General features: G+C 45.5%; 1 protein-coding gene across 7 annotated transcripts in view; it reads left to right on the forward strand.

Annotated features, from left to right (window-relative positions):
* Positions 1-20,472, forward strand: part of ARMC8 (armadillo repeat containing 8) — a 1,620,024-nt gene that overhangs the window by 1,592,190 nt on the left and 7,362 nt on the right. For all 7 annotated transcript variants that reach the window (XM_069615827.1, XM_069615825.1, XM_069615821.1 and 4 more), the window contains one exon: positions 10,799-10,892. In XM_069615827.1, the coding sequence (XP_069471928.1) occupies positions 10,799-10,892 (94 nt within the window). The remainder of the gene's footprint in view (positions 1-10,798; positions 10,893-20,472) is intronic.

The following is a 20,472-nucleotide window of genomic DNA, read 5'->3' on the forward strand; positions in this document are numbered from 1 at the left end:
TAGGTAAGAAAAGAGTTCCTGCTTTCCAGAAGAGTTCCAGTGTTCTGAACCTAGGGAGTGGCTCCTGCCCCACCCAACAGGAAAAGTAGTCCCAAACAGAAGAGGATCAGGGGTTCAACTGGCAGGTAAGTAAGCAGCATGGTCTGCTGCAGGTAAGTCCACCCAAGCATTATGAGCCCGGCGCTTCCAGCGCTGGGACTGGGCATCTTTATGAGCCTGGTGCCACTGGCGCCAGGACAGGGTCCAAAAGGTCCCAATTGGGACTGGCTGCCACTTGGAACCGGGGTTATGGGTCTGCTTCCAAGGGAGTCGGGCAAGTCCTGATCTTTTGGAAGCAGAGATCATGACAATAGCGTTGAGACGCGCGGACCCGCAGGGGCGTGACCAATTTATAGTACGTGCCACGACGTGAAAGCTAGTGCGTAGCACGGAGCTTGGTACGGCCATGTTGGGAGGAAGAAGGAGTACAAGCCCTTCCTGACAATGACCATGAGGTCCAAAAGGGGCAATTTCGCCGGGTCATGACACAGACTTTCTACAAGATCCTGTAAACAAAAAGGCAATAAGACAACTGCTTACTGTCATTGCTGAACAATTTATCCTACTCACTGAGTACAGTGAGAGAGAATCAAATGTTCCCAACACAGGTGGAAATAGATGAGCTTATCAACACACTGTTCTTTCGCATAATCGAAGACTGTCTAATTCTTATCGGGAGAACAACAGATACACTCACGTTTCTTTGAGATCCAGCAAATACAGAACATTTAAACCATATTTTAAATAAAATTATAATTCTAGTCGCACTCCATGCGACCGGACAGTGCAGAAATTGTTCACATTTAGGGGAAAACATACAATCCTTAACCTCACCAGAATACAGCAGGTTTGCACACAACGTCCTTTTTCGCCTAGTCACTGACTTTCCAGAGCTAGTGGAGACAAATCGATGTTGACATCCTCACTTTCATCAGCGACCCAACTAATGTTGCACAGATGGGAATGCTCCTGCTTCAAGTGGAAGTTTCTAACTATCAGAGGAGTTATTTGAGGAGATTCTAAAAAGCCATCCGCCGAGGGACAGATCGAGGAAGCAGAATAAAGAACTCTTGTTGTACCTGTTGTTATTTTTTCCTATTTCTTCATACTGATTCTGTCCAACATGTCCTCAGGGCTGAAGCAAATCCGAGGATTGGGAGCTTACCTACTTTGAAAATGCACAGTAAAGGGGACTCAATGAAGTGTCATTTAATTTGATTTTTCTAGCATAGGAACTGTATCCTGAAAACAAGAGACAATTGTCACTCATAAAGGGGAATACTTGTGGAGCACCTGACACTCTCAAACGCAGATCTTGAAAGACGATATTGGGTAAAGGAATACTAACATTGACATTTGCCGAATGATCGCGATGGTGGTCCAGAGCAGCAACCTGGTCCTCCCACAAGAAGAGAGGCACCCACGCTTCTCTGGAAGAAAATGCTGCCGCCTGATTTACAGGGACATAATGTATCTATGCATCATATTCATCATTATTTTATTGTCATTAACGATCAGAACTGCATTCTTTATTGGAACACATAGCGTTCCGATTTCAGTACACCCACCTAATGATGCACGCATAAAACCCACCAAAGCCCCCAGACCTTACATAGTCATTCCAGCCCCTAGAAGATATGATGGTGGAGAGAATGAACTTGAAATGGATGTGATTAGCAATGATGCACACACTCTTGTGGTAACAAATGTAAAAGAAAGCCTGAGACAGGGTCAGCACGGAATGAATGAAGTAACATCACTGACAGCTACATGCATGCAAACACTGAATTCACACGAAACAGGCCTAGTATCAATGACTGCAGAACCACAAACAAAAGCAGCAGAGAAGAAGAGACTGCATGCCATAAGAAACTCCACAGCAGAGGTTGTGAGAAAACAAGAATTAAAGCAAAAACCAACAGAGACAGTTATATCAGAAACTCTTAAGAAAGCGAGAGCCAACACTCAGAAACTCTCTGCAAGGACGCAACTGATAATAGACTCATTAGTTCCACACATAACCCAAGCTAGGGAACTACAAAAGGAACTGAAGAACAAAATCGCAGAGATGGTATTACCGAGCATATACATCCCAACGCAAGGGACAAATACTAGTTCCGCAGTACAACCATATACTAGACCAATGCCAGAATGGATACGAACATTGATAACCCGGCAGAGAAAGATGTATGAAGAGCGGGAAAGAGCTGCCAGACTCTTGTCCACTCAAATGGCGCAGATGAGAAGGCCTGCACCATGGACCGGAATACCTGAGAATCCTCCAGCAAGGAAAAGCCATACCGATGCTTTCAGGGAAGTAGTCATAGCCAACTACAGGAAAACACTAAGAATCAAGAGAGTATTCATGAAGATGACAATGAACTAAACGACTACCTGGATAGCATAGCACATCTAGGTAACAACATTTGGTACCAGCACATGAAGGAGGTTGGAAGATGAAATTCCGAAGGGGAATGCTTTGTTTGTGCACTTCTACCATACAGCATGGAAAATCCAAGATCTTCGTGGCTGTAGAAATTGATGTCCCAACAGCAAACTGTCTCTCACATGTAGCAATGTGCAAGACCGGAGGCCAGTTCATGGAAAGTGATGCCTCGTTGATATGGGCAACTGAAACAGCTTACCCTGATGAAGATGATTATGTCCAAGACATTAAGACGAGAAACAGAGCTCATACTAGGAATCATGTGATCAGGTACGAGAACCCTGGAGTTAAAGGAGTAGGAATAAGATGGTAAGTGAACCTGAGACTAAATGTTCAAGGAAAAACTCCAGAAGAGGCTCAAATCTGGAAGAACAGAGGCCAAATGCAGATTTGGGGAATAGTGCTTTCACCAGACGGATGGAAGAAAGGAGTAGTGATCTGCCGAGCATGGATGGTCCTTGGACTCCGCAAAGAAGTAATTGAACATTCACAAACACTGTGCAAGCCATTATGGCTGAAACTTGCACAACTGCTGACATGGGTCGAAGACAGGGGAGGACCCTTGGAGATAGTGCCACTAGAAAGCCCAAAATTGTGCTTCAGTAACAATGGCACAAGGAAAATGGGGGAGAATCAGAACTGTGGACACATTTTTGATGCTCCAGGAATGGTGCATGGAACTGCAGTAATTATGGATCATTATTGAGCATGCGGGCCCAAAGCATACATCAGACTGACGAAAAACTGGGCAGGCATATGCACAATAGTGAACGTCCATGTTCCAGCATTGGTGATCCCGAAAAGTGACCTGAACATTGACAGTTTCCCGAAAGCAGATGCTCACCTGAGAAAGAAGAGATCTGTGGAACTGATGCGAATGAAGAGAGAAAATGACTTCTCTGCCAAATCAGAAGCAGCATTTCATGCAATCCCATATGAACATAGGCTGATCAGCCTCACCTCATCAGTGTTCACAACGATTTTTATGCCAAGAATCCAAGTTGGAGTAAATACTAAATGGTTGCAGATAACCTGATGGGAGTTACTGCAGACGATTAACATGACCATAAAAGGATTTAATGCAATTAGGGAAGAGTTCAGAGCCATCCCACTGATGACTCTCCAGAACAGATATGTCCTTGACATGATCACAGCTATGGATGGAGGAGTTTGTACAAAAATAGGAGAATCATGTTGCACATATATACCTTCTCATGATGCAGAAAATTGAACTTTAACAGAAGCAATAGGTATGCTGACAAACCTGCAGAACCAGATGATCAATGAAACCGACGAAGTTGATGATGACAGCTGGTTTGGATCACTGTTTTCATGGGTTCCACAATGGATGGCAGATGCATTCAAGTTCTTAGGAGCCCTGCCAGTGATGATATTACTAGGATTTTGTGTTGTCAATATAATAATATCGCAATGCCAGAAAACTGCGAAGAAAGCAATAGGGATGAAGATTATGATTGATGTCAAGCCAAGATGGAAGCCCGGAGATCGGACTGATGAAGAAATAAGGGCCTTTGTGAATGCCAGCAGGCACGCACCAGAAGGTACAAAGTTTCTCTATCCCAGGAAACGCAGAAATTATGTGGGAAGATGGATTTACTGCAGCCCAAATGGACAATGTCAACTAACGCGATGGAATAAAGACGAACATGTAAGGACAGCGGGGAAACCTAAAGGAAGTAATAGAGATATGGACTCCAAAAAGACACTTCTTCAAACCGTCATGTACAGACCCAGAAGATGAAGAAGGAATGAACCCAGACAATGAAGTGAAGATGAATACAGAGGAACCAAGTAAAATGAATCCGAAGGAGGAAGTGAAAGTGGTCAATGAATCGCCCAGATTGGGGAGAATAGCAGAGGTCCCAAATAAAGCCTGCACTCCAATCACCCATTTTGAAGTACCAGGAACGTTCACACCAAAATATGTGACGTATGATGAGCAAATAAACCAGCAGAGAGCCGCAGTAGGGCTCTGCTCAGTACCCATCAGAAGAGCAACACCTATTGAAGTACCAATAACCAGACAACCAGTAAGGTATCCATTGAGAAAACTGTACCAGCAAATGAGACGAAATGAAGATTGCCTAAGTACCGTCCCAGAAGAAACCAAAAAGGCCTTAATGGAACACGAATGGTGACATCACGAAGGCCCAGACTGACTTGCAGATAGAAGATATGACGACCCAAGGATGACGCAAAGATACGAAATGCCATGAATAAGGATATCGTGAACCTAGAAGAAGAAAACAATGTTGAAATACAAAGAAGCTTAAGCTGTAAGCAGGGTGAAGATGTTCGACCAGCTAACGCCTGTACATATGCTTGAAACCGCAAGAAAGCTAAGAAAACAGTGCGGCTTGCTATGCTTACTAGAAAAATAGAGCGGCAAGCGCCATTATACATAATCTACCTCAAAACAAAGCACAATATTGTAAGTGTGAGCCCACTTTGCACTAAAAGCCGAACCAATTCAGGTTACTAGAGGCCAAACAAAGATTCATATTCTAGCAAAATGAGAAGAGACGACTGAATCGAAACTCAACAGATGCAGCTTGTGCCAGGAGAGCCAAGGTCAGACCAATAAAATAAACTAACAGTAGCTACACATAATTGAAACTTAAGAACAGAATATCCTGCCTTTGGAAGGTCAAGATAAGGAGGTGTAGCCAGATGGTGAGGTGAATAAGAAATTAAATGCACAAACTGAGAGAAACTAGGCAAATTCACGGTGTGGATAGCACGTGACCAGCCGAGCGAGAAGGAGCGCGGGTTCACACCTATGCTTGGCATCCGCCCAGACAAGAGATATTAGAATTTATCCAGACAGAAGATGCAGTTTCGAGGCCAACCACAGTAAAATAATTGACACATAGTTTCTGAAGCAATGATTGATGGTAACTGTAATTGGAGGAAGGCTGAGTAACTGGGGGGCACCTCACACCTGGCTGACCATAGTGCATGCTGTTAAGCAAAGTGTAAATTTATGCATGGGGTTGATGCCAAACCAATCACAATGAACCAAATAATCTAGGGTCCTATAGATAGTAGAACCAATGGGAGGTCATACTTTTAGTGACGTCTACAGTAGTCATTTTTGAAGGAAGGGCTTAGACGACCACCTGACAGTGTTTATCCGATCCGCTCACTCCGTTACCATATACAGATATAGCACCTATATTAAAGTTACCTTTTCCTAACCAATAGAAATGCTTTTGAGTGTTACACGTCAATTATGACGAGTTTTGAGTATAAATGTTATTGTTTGTATGAAGTTCGTTGGAGTTGAAGCGAGACGGACTATCGCATCACTGCTGATTGCCATGACTCCCCGTTTTTTGTACTGTCATTAAACGTACACCCTTTGCCTTTGAGTTGTCCTTATTGATTGGTGTTGGAGTAATAAATCTGCACCCCCCATCCATCTCAAGGTGCAGCTATCTCGTCTTAAAGTACTTTTGGAGCAAACCCCGACTCTATGGGTCGGCCGGGGGTTTCCTCAGTACACTGGTCTCCTCAGTACACTGTCGCCACTCTAAATCTAATAGAAAGCAAAAGGTAAAAGCCTCTCCAAATCCCCTGGCTACTAAAACGCCTTATCCTGAAAGTATTGTACAGTCTTGGATAAAAAATACAGGTACTGCAACAGCTATCTACTGTGTCCCTTTCTCCCATCCCCTAAATGTATATATGCAACAACCTATCCTGGCCAGAAGATGTACTAGTGGGAGCACAGGTATTGAAGTGTGCTATGCTCAAGCTTATAACACAACCTGAATCAGTGTGTACCAAACAACAGTGAGCGGTTTGTGAGCTAGCCTCATTAAAAATATCATGGCGACTCCAAAGCCTACTCAAGTCCATGGAAAAGTGGAAAACATGATAATATGGCAAGGAAAAGCCAATTCCAGCTCGAACATCTTCGAAATAAGAAATAAAATAAAAATGTAGTGAACCAAAAAATATATCACTAGTGGGTTGGTCATCTGGTCCGATCTATTTCCATTACAACTCTCCCACCACCTCAGCCGGTGTGGAACTGCTCCTGTGGTGTTCCATGTCTTTTGGAGTGCTTTATGTGGATTTGACAAAAAGGCTGTCGCTTTATCAATGCATTTTACCAGCCTATCCTGGGTTTTATAATAAGCTTCTTATAATGTCTCCTCCTGCAGGAACCATATACAGTTCTGATCGTGTCATATTCTTTCTTTGGATATTACTTTAACTTTATTTTCAATATTAATTACAAAAAAGGTTTGTCCTTTTTACCTTGTTGGGTGGTTTTCTCCTTCTATCGGGAGTGATGTTGCTACCCATCAGGTTGTATGTCTTTCATCTGAATTTTTATTTTGTCTCTGTGGGAATCCCTTCAGGAAAAACCTAATATTTGTCTAAAGATGCAGGAATTTGCTTCAGAACAAAGTGGTGGATTTTCTAAAAGGTTTCTTTATTTTCAAAAGTCTTTTCACTCTTTCTGCCTATATTTTCAGTGAAGGAGAAATTCTTTTTCCAATTCCATTTTGACCTCACCCATTTGTTAACCCAGTTTATTCACACGTTATCACGTTGTATACCCCCTAACAATGTTAAATCACAATTTGTAATGAGGAGATATGTCACAAAGTGGTGTGCCTACTGTCAGGAAGATTTCTCAGGTGTATGCTTAATCCCCTCTCCTAGTTAGACCCTCAGCACTTTTTGCTGGAATTCTGGACCTTTTTCCTTCTTTCCTGAATGAGGAGAGCCTTTTTCCCCTCATTCATTCTTATTGGCTTTGACCTTTGGGAACTCTGTTCTTTTTGTATTACCTAATTCTATGGAGGCTGCTTTCTTCCATACCTCTTAAAGGCATCTGTGTTACACTTTTGCAGCCCACAGCACCCTCTGTGCAGTGTTCCTGGGGACCCTTTGGGTTCTCCTTTTTATATTCTTTGATTTTTCCTAAGAAATACTGTTGTTGAGGAAAGAGGGATACTTTGTATCCTTCCTAAAACCTTTACTTACGAGAGATTAGCACACAGTAATTGTGGCTATATAAGGTATGATTGAGTTTGATACACACTAGAGGTTTTCTCATGGTGTGTTTAAGGTGATGGTGTTTTTATCCGGGGGACCCTACCTTAATAATGATGGGTTTCCGTGTATCTGATGTCATTGCAGTAACCACAGTAAGCACAGTGTTGAAGAAATCTAAATCTTAAAGAATATCCCCTGATGAATGTTCAACCAGCGTGGTGATAGGAACAGAAACATGTTGGGACTTTTAGTGCAGAGACACTTTGAGTGCCTAGTTTACATTATTGTCATTTGTGTCTGCTGTATTGTTCTATGTTGTGATTTTTTTTATCTTGTCGTTATGATATTACATTGAGCTATGATCCGCTTTGTGAATCTATGGCTGTGTTTTAATTAATTTTTTCATTATATATGAACTGATAAATTGAATCAATTTGGAAATGTATGCATTTTATGAGTACTATATCCATTTTTTTCAGGACTTTTGGTATTGAGAGGGACAATGACGCATCACTTTCTATGAGATAGTTTTGTTTGGAGTATAGAGTATCTATCTCTTTTCTTACACGTAGATTAGCACACACCACCTTAAGTGAAGTGCTAAGGGGATACCTAGTATCTCCCTTCTCTCTGCTCCCATGGCTGGTTGCAGTGGACCTGTTCTACCAACTATGTGCTATTTTTTACTGCAGACTGTATGCACAATTGGGTCACCTATGTTCTTACATGGTGGCTCCTTTCTTTTTTTGCCATTTCTCATTTGGTTGTCCTTTGTCAGCCCTTCTACCATTCTGGGAGGGGGATGTCTGCGTGTGTGTTTTGCCTTTGGCGGAACCCATTAGTGTCCCACCCTAGGCTCCAGTGTGTCTGCGAAGACAGGAAGTTGGGGAGGAGTTAAACACTCCCCTGTCCTTTGTCTGCCCGAGTGCAACCAGTTCCCACTGATTGGACAGCCAGCTGCCCCTTCCAGCTGTGAGAGTTTGCAGAGGAGTGAGAAATCTGAATATAAGGCTCTGACGGTAGAAGGCATGTTGGCTACTGGAACAGACGATTTGAAGCTGAAGATGATTAACCATGAAGAAGCCACTGCTGTTCTGGCCCAGTTTTTTTATTGACAGAGAAGCTCCAAAGAGGACCACTCCTTCCCTTTGGCTAGTAGGACCAACCAGCCGCAAGGTGAACTACAAATTGAGCCATAACCCAAGGTGCTGTGCCCTTCTAGGGCTGCAAACTGTGAATACCAGAAGACCTCCGACCCTTTTGCAGTGCAACGTCTTGCAGTGGATCAATCTGCCCATAACTTTGGTAAGCACCAGTTGGACCTCCGATGGCATGATCCCACTCCTCTAAGTCCCCTCACCAGAGTGCAGGAGTACAGAATCAAAAAAGATTGACCAGCCGATAACCGTCCTTTGTTGGATCTGATTAAAAGACACCAAAACCACAGACTGGCATGCTGAGGGTACTCTCTTGCGACAGCCGCTGTGACATCCCATTCAGAGTCCTTCCTTTTGTCACCAGACCGAGGAATCAGGAGACTGGGTCTGTTGCTGCTTCACAGGGGAGAATCCAGCTATTTGTGTTTCTTCTAACCTCAGCTACTGTGGGACTAAAGGTAGGACTTACCTTAAGCCGAAGAGTCACTCAAGTGTGATTGGATTGTGCTATGAGGTGTTTGGTGCCCACCCATACCTCTGGCCTAGGCTTGACAATTAGTGTCCTATTAGGGAGTATTTCGCAGGGTCCCTATTGCTTGTGTTATCTTGCTAGACATTTATATTCTAGTGACTAAAGTGAGGAACTTTGCCTTTCCTGCTGCTACATAAGGCCTTTGGTTCTACTCCTACAGTGACTTTTGTCTTGTTAGGGATCGGATTTACAAAGCCTTGGGATCCTTGAAACGTGTTACTAGAACATTTAATATTGCTCAAGTGTGAATAACCATCCTTGTCCTTCCTACAGACTTTGCCTGTGACTTTACTACATGAATGCAATTACCAATTATCTGTAATCAATACGAGTGCGTGGTAGTACCAATAATACGGTAGAACTGTTGGTGTCGTTCTTTGTAATAATTGTAACCGCGAGCAACTACAATTGAAATTGAAGCAGTCACCTTTGAAAAGTATTGTGAATAATTCCTATGTGGATTGGTTGGTCTAAAAGAGTATTTACTTACCATCCTTGTGTGTGTATATAATACTTCTATATTTTAGTATAACTTTCAGCGTATAAGAGTTTCTTTAGATTATTGTATTTACTGGGTTCAGTGTACTTGCCTACAGCTCACATCCTCCATATAAGATAAGCCTGGCTACTCTGCCATTCTACCAAGATCCTTTGGGTTATATAGGCTTATACTACGAGTTGGGGACCTGTATACCAATGGTGGCGAGCAGTTACCTACAGGGTGGGCCGCCACCGAGAGGTATATCCCAATTCGCACCCATATAGATGCCTACACAAGTGCTAATGGGTTTTGTTTTAAAGAAGAAAAAAATACCTTTCCATCGCCGCCTGACGCCGCACAATGCTGTTATCAAGGAAGTCCGTTTTTAATGTTGATGACTGATGTCATCAACATTGAAGAGGGACTGCCTGGCTGACAGGACTGTGCAGCGTCGTGTGGGTATTTTTTTTTAAATAAAAAGAAACAATTAACATCCGTGTATGGTGCTAATGTCAAGCAGGAGTGGGGATAGGAAGCACCCGACACTAACGAAACTTCCCGTAACGGAAGCTTTCCTTAGTGAATACAGCCCGCATTCCGAGAATTCTGATCAGTGGAAGGCTCCTCCCAGGTTGCTAATGGAATATAATTACCCCAATGTTTTTGCTTCCGGCTGTTTTTAGCATTAAATAGCACAAAACTGAAATATGTTTTAGATGTACCTTTTTACACTTTTTCACAGATTTTACTTTTATTGGGTAAAGGCATCCTACGCTGAAGTGCTATTTTCCATCTATATAAAAACATTATTAAACCATTTTGAACACCTCTATTCTTTATCTTTTTTTAATTCAGGTTGTGGTCAAGTATGCATTCATTCTTTCACTTATACCAATGTCAGTTTAGTGAATCTTACTGATACTTTAACAGCACTAGGGTATTGCAAACTGAACTCAAGAAGTGATTTGCTGCTTACAGCACGAAGTCTTAAGTGGAGTGGCTTGTGCATTTTGGAAACTGTCTTGATAAAAATGGTAATATAAAGTGTAAAGATTGATTAGTTGTCTTCTAGAATCTATTACCAATGTCATTGTGGCTGCATTTTCTAGGTGCACAAGAACGCCAAGATAAGCTTCGAGACGTTGGAATCGTAGATATTCTACACAAACTGAGTCAGTCAGCAGATGCAAACATTTGTGACAAGTAAGTACAGAACTGTTTTATCTATAGACTGAAGAAATAGCACATTAAATCTCCTGTGTGCTGTGTTCATCGTTTTAACATGTCTCATTACTAAGGAATGTCCTAGAGCAGCTTGTAAGTGTACAGAACTTGCTTGTTTGAGAACATGTGTCAATTCAACCTTACAATGAAGTGACAGTGACTAGGTGCGATCAAACTACCATCCTTCTCCAGAATAATGCACAAGAAGAAATAATTGTGGCAGGAAAACAAAATGGCTGTTCCACAAAGAGAAATGATTGCCACAAACAAGCTATGATTTTTATGAGTATTAAAGGTCTCTGGTTGCAGCACATACAAGGAAACATGCACTAGACTGGCTTACCTCCTTCCGCACTGACCGTTCGTCCGAACTCATTTTGGGCACCTTCTCCGTGCCTACTTCCTGCTCACCTGTGGTGTCCCCCAGGACTCAAACCTCTCCCCCTGGCTCTTTCTTCAACACTTACCTTGCTCAGCTAGTTCTCTTCATTAACTCCTCCTCCACCAACTTCCGGTGCTACATAGATTACACACAACTCTTTTTCAAATTTCCTGCTGACCCTCTTGTATCTTCAATCATCCCCGACTGCCTATCTGCCATCCACTCCTAGTGTACTTCCAACAATCTCTGCCTCAATGCCAGCAAGACTGAGATTATTTCCATTTTTCCCCTCACTCATCTTCGACTCCTCTCTCTCTCTCCTTCCTCCCTCACACTCAGGACATTGCCAAGAAATCCCACTTTCAACTCTTCCTTCTTAAAGGAATTCTCCCTTGTCTCACTTTCCCCCAGAAGCTCAATGTCACCCGAGCCCTGGTTCTCTCTAGGCTTGACTACTGCAATAGCCTACTCCTGAATCTACCTTCTTCCACTTTACGACCCTTCCAGTTAATCCAGAATAGTGCAGCAAAACTTATCCTTGACTTTAAGCCCAGGGACCGCATCTCTACTGCCCTAAAAACTCTTCACTGGCTCCCGGGTGCGGCACAGTTTATATTCAAATCCCTCTGCATTATCCACAAGGCTGTATGGGGCCTGGGACCACACTATCTGCCACTTTCTCTTACAAAATACTCTCCCTCTAGACATCTGCAGTCCTCTGGAACCAACTCTCGGTGTGTAAAGCGTTTTGCTAAACAGAGGCCCGGTGGCTGATCACTTTCTTCAGCTGGCTCCCTCTTTTGTAACAGCCTCCCCCTTCCTCTTCATCTTGAGCAGGACTTCCTCAAATTCGGGAAACTCCTCAAGACTTTCCTCTTCACTCCCTCCTTCCCTTCACCCATCCTCTGCTAATCTCACAGTCGCTGTGATTGGATGCCGGGGACCTGGCCTCTGATACCCAATCGCCCCAGCCTCTGCCTACCTCTCAGCACTTCAAATCTTACATTGCGGCTCACATTGATGAGACGCTGGCAGCTTTGGAGCATATTAAGATCCATGAAGGAAACTGCACCGCATGAATAATGCATATTGTGGACATGAGGTGCCAACACGAATAAAGTTGAAAGTTGCAGTCATGTATGACACATCATGCTCCATAGTAAGACATTTCTGGCCATATTCCAATGTTGGTCTACCTGCTGAGAAGGAAGTGACTGCAGAGCATGTTAGTGTTGTATGTTCCCTGATGAAGACTTGGTGAAGTTGTACCTTTTACATCCAAACCGGTCGGTCCTGCTATGCCTGTAAATGTGATCATGTCTTACTAGAAAATCAGCTAAGATCCATTCTAGAAGAAAGAGAAAAGCACAGCATTTTTTATTGTTTGTTATTGTGACGGTTTGTAATTGATGACTTGTATGAATGTGAGTTGCAGATATGGATATGAATGTTGGGACGATGGCATATTGTGAGATTGATTTGTGTTGTTTTCACCATTTATATTTTGTTTTACCTGCATTGAACTGTTGTCCTTTAGGATTTATTCATGATTTAGTTCATATATATTTCTCCAGCATGGGGTCTGGCATGGATTCACATGCTCATGAATATTCCCCGTCGTCAGGCTGGGAATCCTCGGTAAAGAAAAAACCAGTATCAGTTTCGTTTCTGATCTGTCTTTCGTAGTAGTAACCAATCACTGGTCTCTGCGTCATACTGACCACAGCCAATGACTGCCCTCTACCTAAGCCCCGCCTCTGGCAGCCATCTTCAGATTTTTACCGCACGTTCATGTGTTGGGATCCTCGTGCTATTGCTCTCGAGCGTTAGTGCTATTTTTTCACGTTTTTTCTCAAAAACTTCATTTTTTTCGGTCAAAAGAGCCTCAAGCTCCACCGACTCTACATCCGATCAACGTGGACCTGTGTCGGATTCGTCCACGCCCCTCAAGGGTGAAGATTCGTCGAGCTACGCTTTTGGAGGACTCCAGAAGTTTCTCAGGCCCATCTCTGTCATGGCCCAGGAGAAGGGAAGCTCGACGCCCGGAAAGCTGTTCAGGGTCTGCCCTGGATGCCAGCTGCAGAATGTCTTTAAGGAAGACAAACACTCCTTTTGTCTTTACTGCCTACATGAGGACAAGACGCACGTGGAGAAGGACTGTGCGTTTTGCGGCAACATGTCGGAGCGGACCATGAAGGACCGCCATCAACGTCTCGCCAACTGGCTGGAAGGGAAGAGCCTGTCCGGCGAGAAAAAGAGGAAGAAATCCGAGCGGTCTTCTAAGACCTTTGAGGACGCCCCGGCGACAGGGGTCCAACATAAGGCCAAGCACCGCGAGTCCGCTGGCACCGGGAGCGCCGAACGGTCGGGCTCTAAGGGCGCCAGGCAGGGCGCACCCTCCCCGGCACCATCAACCACGAGCCAACGCTCTGAGTCGGGTAAGAGGAAGGCCGAGCACCCGGCGAAGCTCCTGGAGAGGCCCCGGTCGAGCTCGAAGGCGGAGGGGGAGCGAGGCAGTGTCCCCCCCCTCAAGGAAAAGGCGGTGAGCGCACCTAAGGTGGTGAAAGCCTTAATCCATCCGGCCAAGGCCTCTATCGAGACAGTCGCGGCGGCCCTGGCTCAGCCTGTGGAGGCTACACCAGTGGTGGCGACCTCGGGGCTCAGAGTCTCCCTGCCACTGCGGAGGGAGTCCTCTTTTATGCCCATCGACAGGACCCTTGTGAAACCTCCGACGGAGAAGAAAAAGGGGGGGCAGGAGGTCGTTGTGGATTCGGCCTCAACCTCTGAGGAAGAACTGATCGAGGTCTTAAGCCACGGCGTTGACGTGGAAGAAGACCAGCCCGTCGGGAGGGATCCCGACGCAGGAGACGACGACATCGTCGAGGGTACCGACGGGGCCCCTGACCGCCCGTCGGATTCCCCTCTGCCAGTGCTGCAAGACAACTCGGCGGCCATTTTGTTGGCTATACAGTCCTTATGTTCAGAGATAAGGACGAGACTGCCGTTACCAGTGGAGGAACCACTCCCGTCGGGGGACCCGGAACCAGGCCCTTCGGGCAGCCCCCCTCCTAAGAAAAGAAGGATTCACCCTCCACCTCCTTTTCAGCCGTCGCGCCCCGTTCAGCCCTCCTCCCCGTCCACGACTCGAGGGGATGATACGGGGACTGACACGGCCGCGACGGGTACGGCTGTCCAAGGAGGAGCAGGACCTGTGGCATTGGGCCGTCACCCAAAGGATGTTTCTGGTGCCGTTTCATCTGGCAGGGATAAAAAAAACCATTGCCGACTCACTCAGCAGGGAGCTGCGCTCGTGCCACGAGTGGGAACTACGGCAGGATCTAGTGGATCGCCTCTTCCGACGGTGGGGCACACCCCAGATCGACCTGTTCGCGACGGCGACGAACTCCAAGTGCCGGAGGTTCGCCAGCAGGTTTCCCCAGCCGAGGAGCATGGTGAATGCTTTCTCGTTCCCCTGGGAAGGCCTGTTCCTATACGCGTTTCCTCCACTGCCACTGCTGATCCGGCTCATCAACCAGCTCAAGAGGTCACGGTGCAGGATGATCCTCGTCGCACCTGCATGGCCGAGGCAGATATGGTTCCCGGACCTTCTGGACTTGTCAGCGTCCCCGTCAATCAAGCTGCCAGTGGACGCGGATCTGCTCTCCAGGGAAGGAGGCGCCATCCTCCACCACGACCCGAAGTCGCTGAACTTGCAGGCCTGGCTCCTGCAGCGCTAGAGTTTGGAGGATACGACATACCGGCCGACTGCAGAGAGGTTCTTGCAAAGGCCAGGGCGTCCTCGACTCTTAAATGCTACAGACACAAATGGAAGAGGTTCTCTGTCTGGTGCCACGCACAGAAGATTAACCCTCTAAGGATTACGGCTCCACAAGTACTGCCGTACCTGTTGACGCTGGCCAAGGCTGGACTGGCACACGCGTCCCATCAAGATTCATCTTGCTGCGATCTCCCGATACACCAGAACCACGGGGCGGACGTCCTTGTGGTCTCATCGTCTGGTGAAAGAGTTCATGAAGGGACTGTTCAGATCGTTCCCGCCGGTGAAGGCTCCGGCCCCGGCGTGGGAGCTCAACGTGGTGCTGACCAAGCTCATGGGACCTCCGTTCGAGCCTCTGCACTCGGCCCCGTTGAAGTTCCTGTCGTGGAAAACAGCGTTTCTTGTGGCCATCACCTCCGCACGACGAGTGGGAGAGATCCAGGCCCTATCTTGCAAGCCACCATACTTGACTTTTCACGACACGAGGGTGGTGCTCAGGACGCACCCCTCCTTCATGCCCAAGGTGCCGTCGGACTTCCACCTCAACGAACCCTTGGTGTTGCCTGTGTTTTTCCCGTCGCCTTCGTCGCCGGCTGAGAGGACTTTGCACTCGCTTGATGTGGCTAGAGCGCTGAAGTTCTACGTGGACCGCACAAAGTGTTTTCGGAAGACGTCACAACTCTTTGTGAACTTTGGACCTGTCAATCAGGGGAAGGCTCTCTCGAAGGCTTCCATTTCCAGATGGCTCTCCGGCTGTATCATGTACTGTCATCGGTTGGCAAACCGACCGCTGCCTGGCCGTCCGAGAGCCCATTCCACCAGAGCGATCGCAGCTACCACGGCGTTCCTACCTGGTGTGCCCCTGCTGGACATATGCAGGGCTGCTACGTGGAGGTAGACGCACACCTTCACGAAATTCTACTGCGTCGATCGGGATTCCAGGGAGGAGTCCAGGGTCGGCCAAGCAGTGCTGCGCAACCTGTTCGCCTGAGGTGAGCCTGGTGAGGAGGTAAGATTGCTTAATGTTGAGTTTGATGTAATGCTTAATGTTGAGCCTTTGCCACCTCCCGTGGTTGTGCATGTGTGTACTGCTATGTATTCTTTATTCATGAGCATGTGAATCCATGCCAGACCCCATGCTGGAGAAGGAACAAGTTACTTACCTGTAACTGTTGTTCTCCAGCATGGGTCTGGCATGGATTCACATGCGAACCCTCCCGCCTACCCCTCTGCGGCTCTTCACTTGGTCATACTGCCACTTCACGTGCTTCCAAATCTGAAGATGGCTGCCAGAGGCGGGGCTTAGGTAGAGGGCAGTCATTGGCTGTGGTCAGTATGACGCAGAGACCAGTGATTGGTTACTACTACGAAAGACAGATCAGAAACGAAACTGATACTGGTTTTTTCTTTACCGAGGATTCCCATCCTGACGACGGGGAATATTCATGAGCATGTGAATCCATGCCAGACCCATGCTGGAGAACAACAGTTACAGGTAAGTAACTTGTTCCTTTTGTAGCAATTAAAATAAATAAACTTTTGATACCTTTTTTTAAAATAAATTATGTCCTCTGGACTTCCGTTCTGATGAACTACCTCTCAGTACTTTCCTCACCACCCACTGGCCTCAATCCTGTAGGCTTGCACTTACTACCCAATGCGGCTCCAGGCTGCATAGCACTTATGCACTTCATCTGCTGCTCACCCACGAGCACGAACATTCCATCACTTACCCCCACCCCCAATACCCCTCTTCTCGCTGCACTTACACATTCTGAATACTCTCAAGGCATAGTATGTCTGTCTTTTATCTTCCACTGTATTCATTGTTTTCAATTCCATGTTCCCTCCCTGTTTCCCTGTGGGCACTTTGAAACAGAATTGACTTACTGTATAAGGGTATGCAGTAATAAAATTGCGGCAAAAAGGTTGCCTTTACAAAAATCGTGGCAAAAATGCTGTGGTTTGACCTGGTAAAGGTGTACCCCATTATACCATTTAAGGGGAGCAGGGTTGCGGGGGTGTCCCCCACATCCTTTACATGGATGGCGGCAGCAAAACCACTGCCTTTTTGCCGCCATTTTCTGTTTAAACTGCCATTTTTGCAGCGATTTTAACACATGGAACCCTGTAACCCTAACAAATGCACAATAAATACGTAAATAAATCAAATAAAAGGTTGAGGACAGAAACCAAAAAGGCGTTGTGGGAGAGGTCAGGCAAATGCTCACATGCCAATGTAAAGACAATTCATGTTAAATTGGGAGACAAGCATGCTGGGAGACCAGCGTAAAAAGGGCATAAGTATTGTAAGTGGCTTTAGAAAACGGTGCCTGCTTCAGATGGGTGAGGTTCTGGAAAGCTCTGCAAAGACTTCTATAGTTCCACTAAGGAGAGACTGGCTAGCCTGAACTTTTTGGCAGTTAAATAAGTCAATACTTGTAAAAGACTAAAGCCTGCTTTGAATGCGTCCAAGAAACAACACATAGGGCCTCATTACAAGTATGGCGGTAAGACGACAACAGGGCCAGTAGCGCTATCGACACCGTTACTACTGTGCCGCCATACTACGAGTTCTGCTCGCGGGTGCTTTTGCAGCCACCAGGTCTGACCTGGTGGCTGTACCGTTACCCGCAAGCAGAACAGGACTGTAGCACCGGTACCGTTAATAACGGTACCGGTGCTACCACCTTCCCCATTCCCATTCAGCCCTATGGGGCCAAATGGGGATGGGGAGTCCCTTATTTCCGGCACCTGCGAATGGGCAATTACCGGGTCCGCCAAACACGGCATGACCCGGTAATTGCCCATTCGCGGGTGCCGGGAAAAAATGGATACCGACGGCAGTTACCGCCAGCCTCGTAATGGGGCCCATAGACTTCTTAAAAGTATGATGGTTAAATGGATTCTTCTTTTTGCCTGTACATAATAACTTTTCTAACTGCTCATATGGCTCTTAACTGGATGTACATTTCCAGTGATGATGGTAATTGGGTGGCACTTTGGCATGCGTACTTTGACATTTCAGGTGAAAGAGTTCTTTTCTCGAGTTTTTTCAAACCCACCATAACCTTGCTGGTGTTTGCTACTAATGATTGCATTATTTGTAATGTGATCAGGTTCATGTTCTGTAACATTATATTTTTTAACAATGGTGAAATACTCTAAAGCATAATACTGATTATGTTGTCTATAAAAATTCGGAGTCTGGATCTACATAACCCTTTTTTTTCTCTCATGTTAATCTTGGGAAAGCGTTTATTAATTTATTGGAGGAATCGTTGAAGGAATCATTCAATTCTATTGTCTCTTGTTAATGTTATACTGTAATGCTCCTCATCCAGAAAGGGACTAAGAATTACCTGGGTACACTTGTCTATTATATTTTGGAAAGTGGGATAATATTATTTGTTATATGTTGCATTTTACTCATTATTTCAACACACATGTGCATTTGTTTCCATCAGCCTTGTATGATACGCTTTCTGATGTTGTATGTGCTAAGTTTGTCATGTTATTTATTTGTAACCTGTGTTGCCCAATTTACCCAACCCCTACTTCCCACCCTCAGATGTATTGTTGTATATCAGATACAGGTGTTCTACAGTCCTTAGTGTTGATCTCCATGTTCCAATTCAAGAGGTTTCTCTACCTGCATTCTTTCATAGATCAAATAGCGCCTCGCTTTGAGCCGATGAATGTGGCTCCCCATAGCAGCAGTTCATAGTTTATGATGGTACCAGCCAACACAGGCAGTCTGCACATGCCTTGATCTGCTCTTCTATCTACTTTTTCTGAAAGCAGCATCATGATCTGATCCATGAGTGGGCCTTGGTTACATACTATGGCTTTGTAGAAGTGTTAGGATAGGCTGTTCCTTTTGTTTTGTTTTTGTTATATTACCATCTATTTCAACGGGACCCGCACTGTTTTGTGACCCTGACTTAATTATTGAGAGAGAGGTCGTGTTAACATCACTCCCTTGTTTAGTTAAAGGCTATTAGTGTAGAGGACTCCCTCATCTAAATCTGTGGTGTAGCACTTCTGCCTCCCTTCGGGATAATGGTGCAGTGGAACACGGTTTCCTCTTTCTTTGTAGGTATGGGCATTGTTTGCATACTCACTAAAGTCCTGATAGGCTGCTGGCACTGGTACCTTTGCTTTACATTTTATTTCGCTTCTCTCCTGTGTATCTTTTTTTTACCAAAGGGTAGCATTTTGTTGACTGCATTGCTCAAGATGGATGGTTATGTTCTTTGAGGTTTGTTTTTGTGGTCCATTGTCCTGGCGACCGCCTTTGTCAAAGGTAGTGGTAGGAAGAGGCCATATGTTGTCATTCTCTTTGCTGGTTCTGTCCAGTAGCCTGGAAAATAGCCTTTATGTGTGGGACTGGTTTGGGCTGGGTAGGAGGCTGAACATATCCCCAGTGTCCATCCAAACCTGTGAAGTCATGACTGTAGTTGATTGGACAGTGTCGAGGCACATTGCATTTTTGGGGTTCTCTTGGCCCCTTTATGGGTCTACCTCAGCTTTTTAATGCTGGCTTTCCTGATTTTTCCGGCTGTCATTTGGGTGGAGTGAGCGCTTTTTAGCCTCTCATCTGGTCAACTATCATACTTTGGGGGCACTTGTTAGTCCCTAAAGTTGCCAGTGCAGGAAGCCTCTTTTTCCCATTTGCATTTCTCTATGTATTTATTTTGTAACGCACACAAGAAGTGCTGTGTTCTTATGTCTGTGTTCTTTTTGCCCGGCAGCATGCTATGCCTTTGTGATGTGTCTAGCACAGGCTGGTGTCAGTGACCAGTTTTTACACCTTATTTCAGTGCGCTATCCTTTTTTACAGCAATAATGCCATTTTGAGTAGCATATACAAAGAATGGCTGAACATCGTGTTGAAATAATTTTTCCAAACGCATATTACTTGTTGACATTTTCCTGGCCTCTCAGGCCAGAAAACACAAAAAAGAGTCATACGCTTTTCTAGGGTCAAGCTCTGGGCTCACGGTCAATACACATTTCTCCCAGTGAATGTATGTTGCTGTGCAAATGTGGGGTAGGTGACTGTGCATGATTAGGCAACCCTTATCTATTTGAAGGGCCCAGATCCTTTAGATTGATTGGTCAGCTGGGGAAGCCCCAAGCCCTAATTCGGAATAAGAAGGGAGAGTCTGGAGCCATTGAGCAAGTCGCTCACTGGATCTAAAGATCAGAGGAAAGAAGACATCACTGAGACAAACTGGACGACTGCTGACACAGGAGCAAGTGCCACCAAAGCAAACCGCTGGTGCCTCCCAAAGCCGCCTTCTGCGACCTGGGGAGACCTTCAATGGTGCCTTCCTCTCCTGGACAGGGTGGGCCAACTAGCTCTGTATCTTGCATCATCGGCCTTTTAAAAGTCT

The sequence above is a fragment of the Ambystoma mexicanum genome, chromosome 9, assembly GCF_040938575.1.
Source record: "Ambystoma mexicanum isolate Mex_15411 chromosome 9, UKY_AmexF1_1, whole genome shotgun sequence".
In the NCBI taxonomy this organism is placed as follows: Eukaryota; Metazoa; Chordata; class Amphibia; order Caudata; family Ambystomatidae; genus Ambystoma; species Ambystoma mexicanum.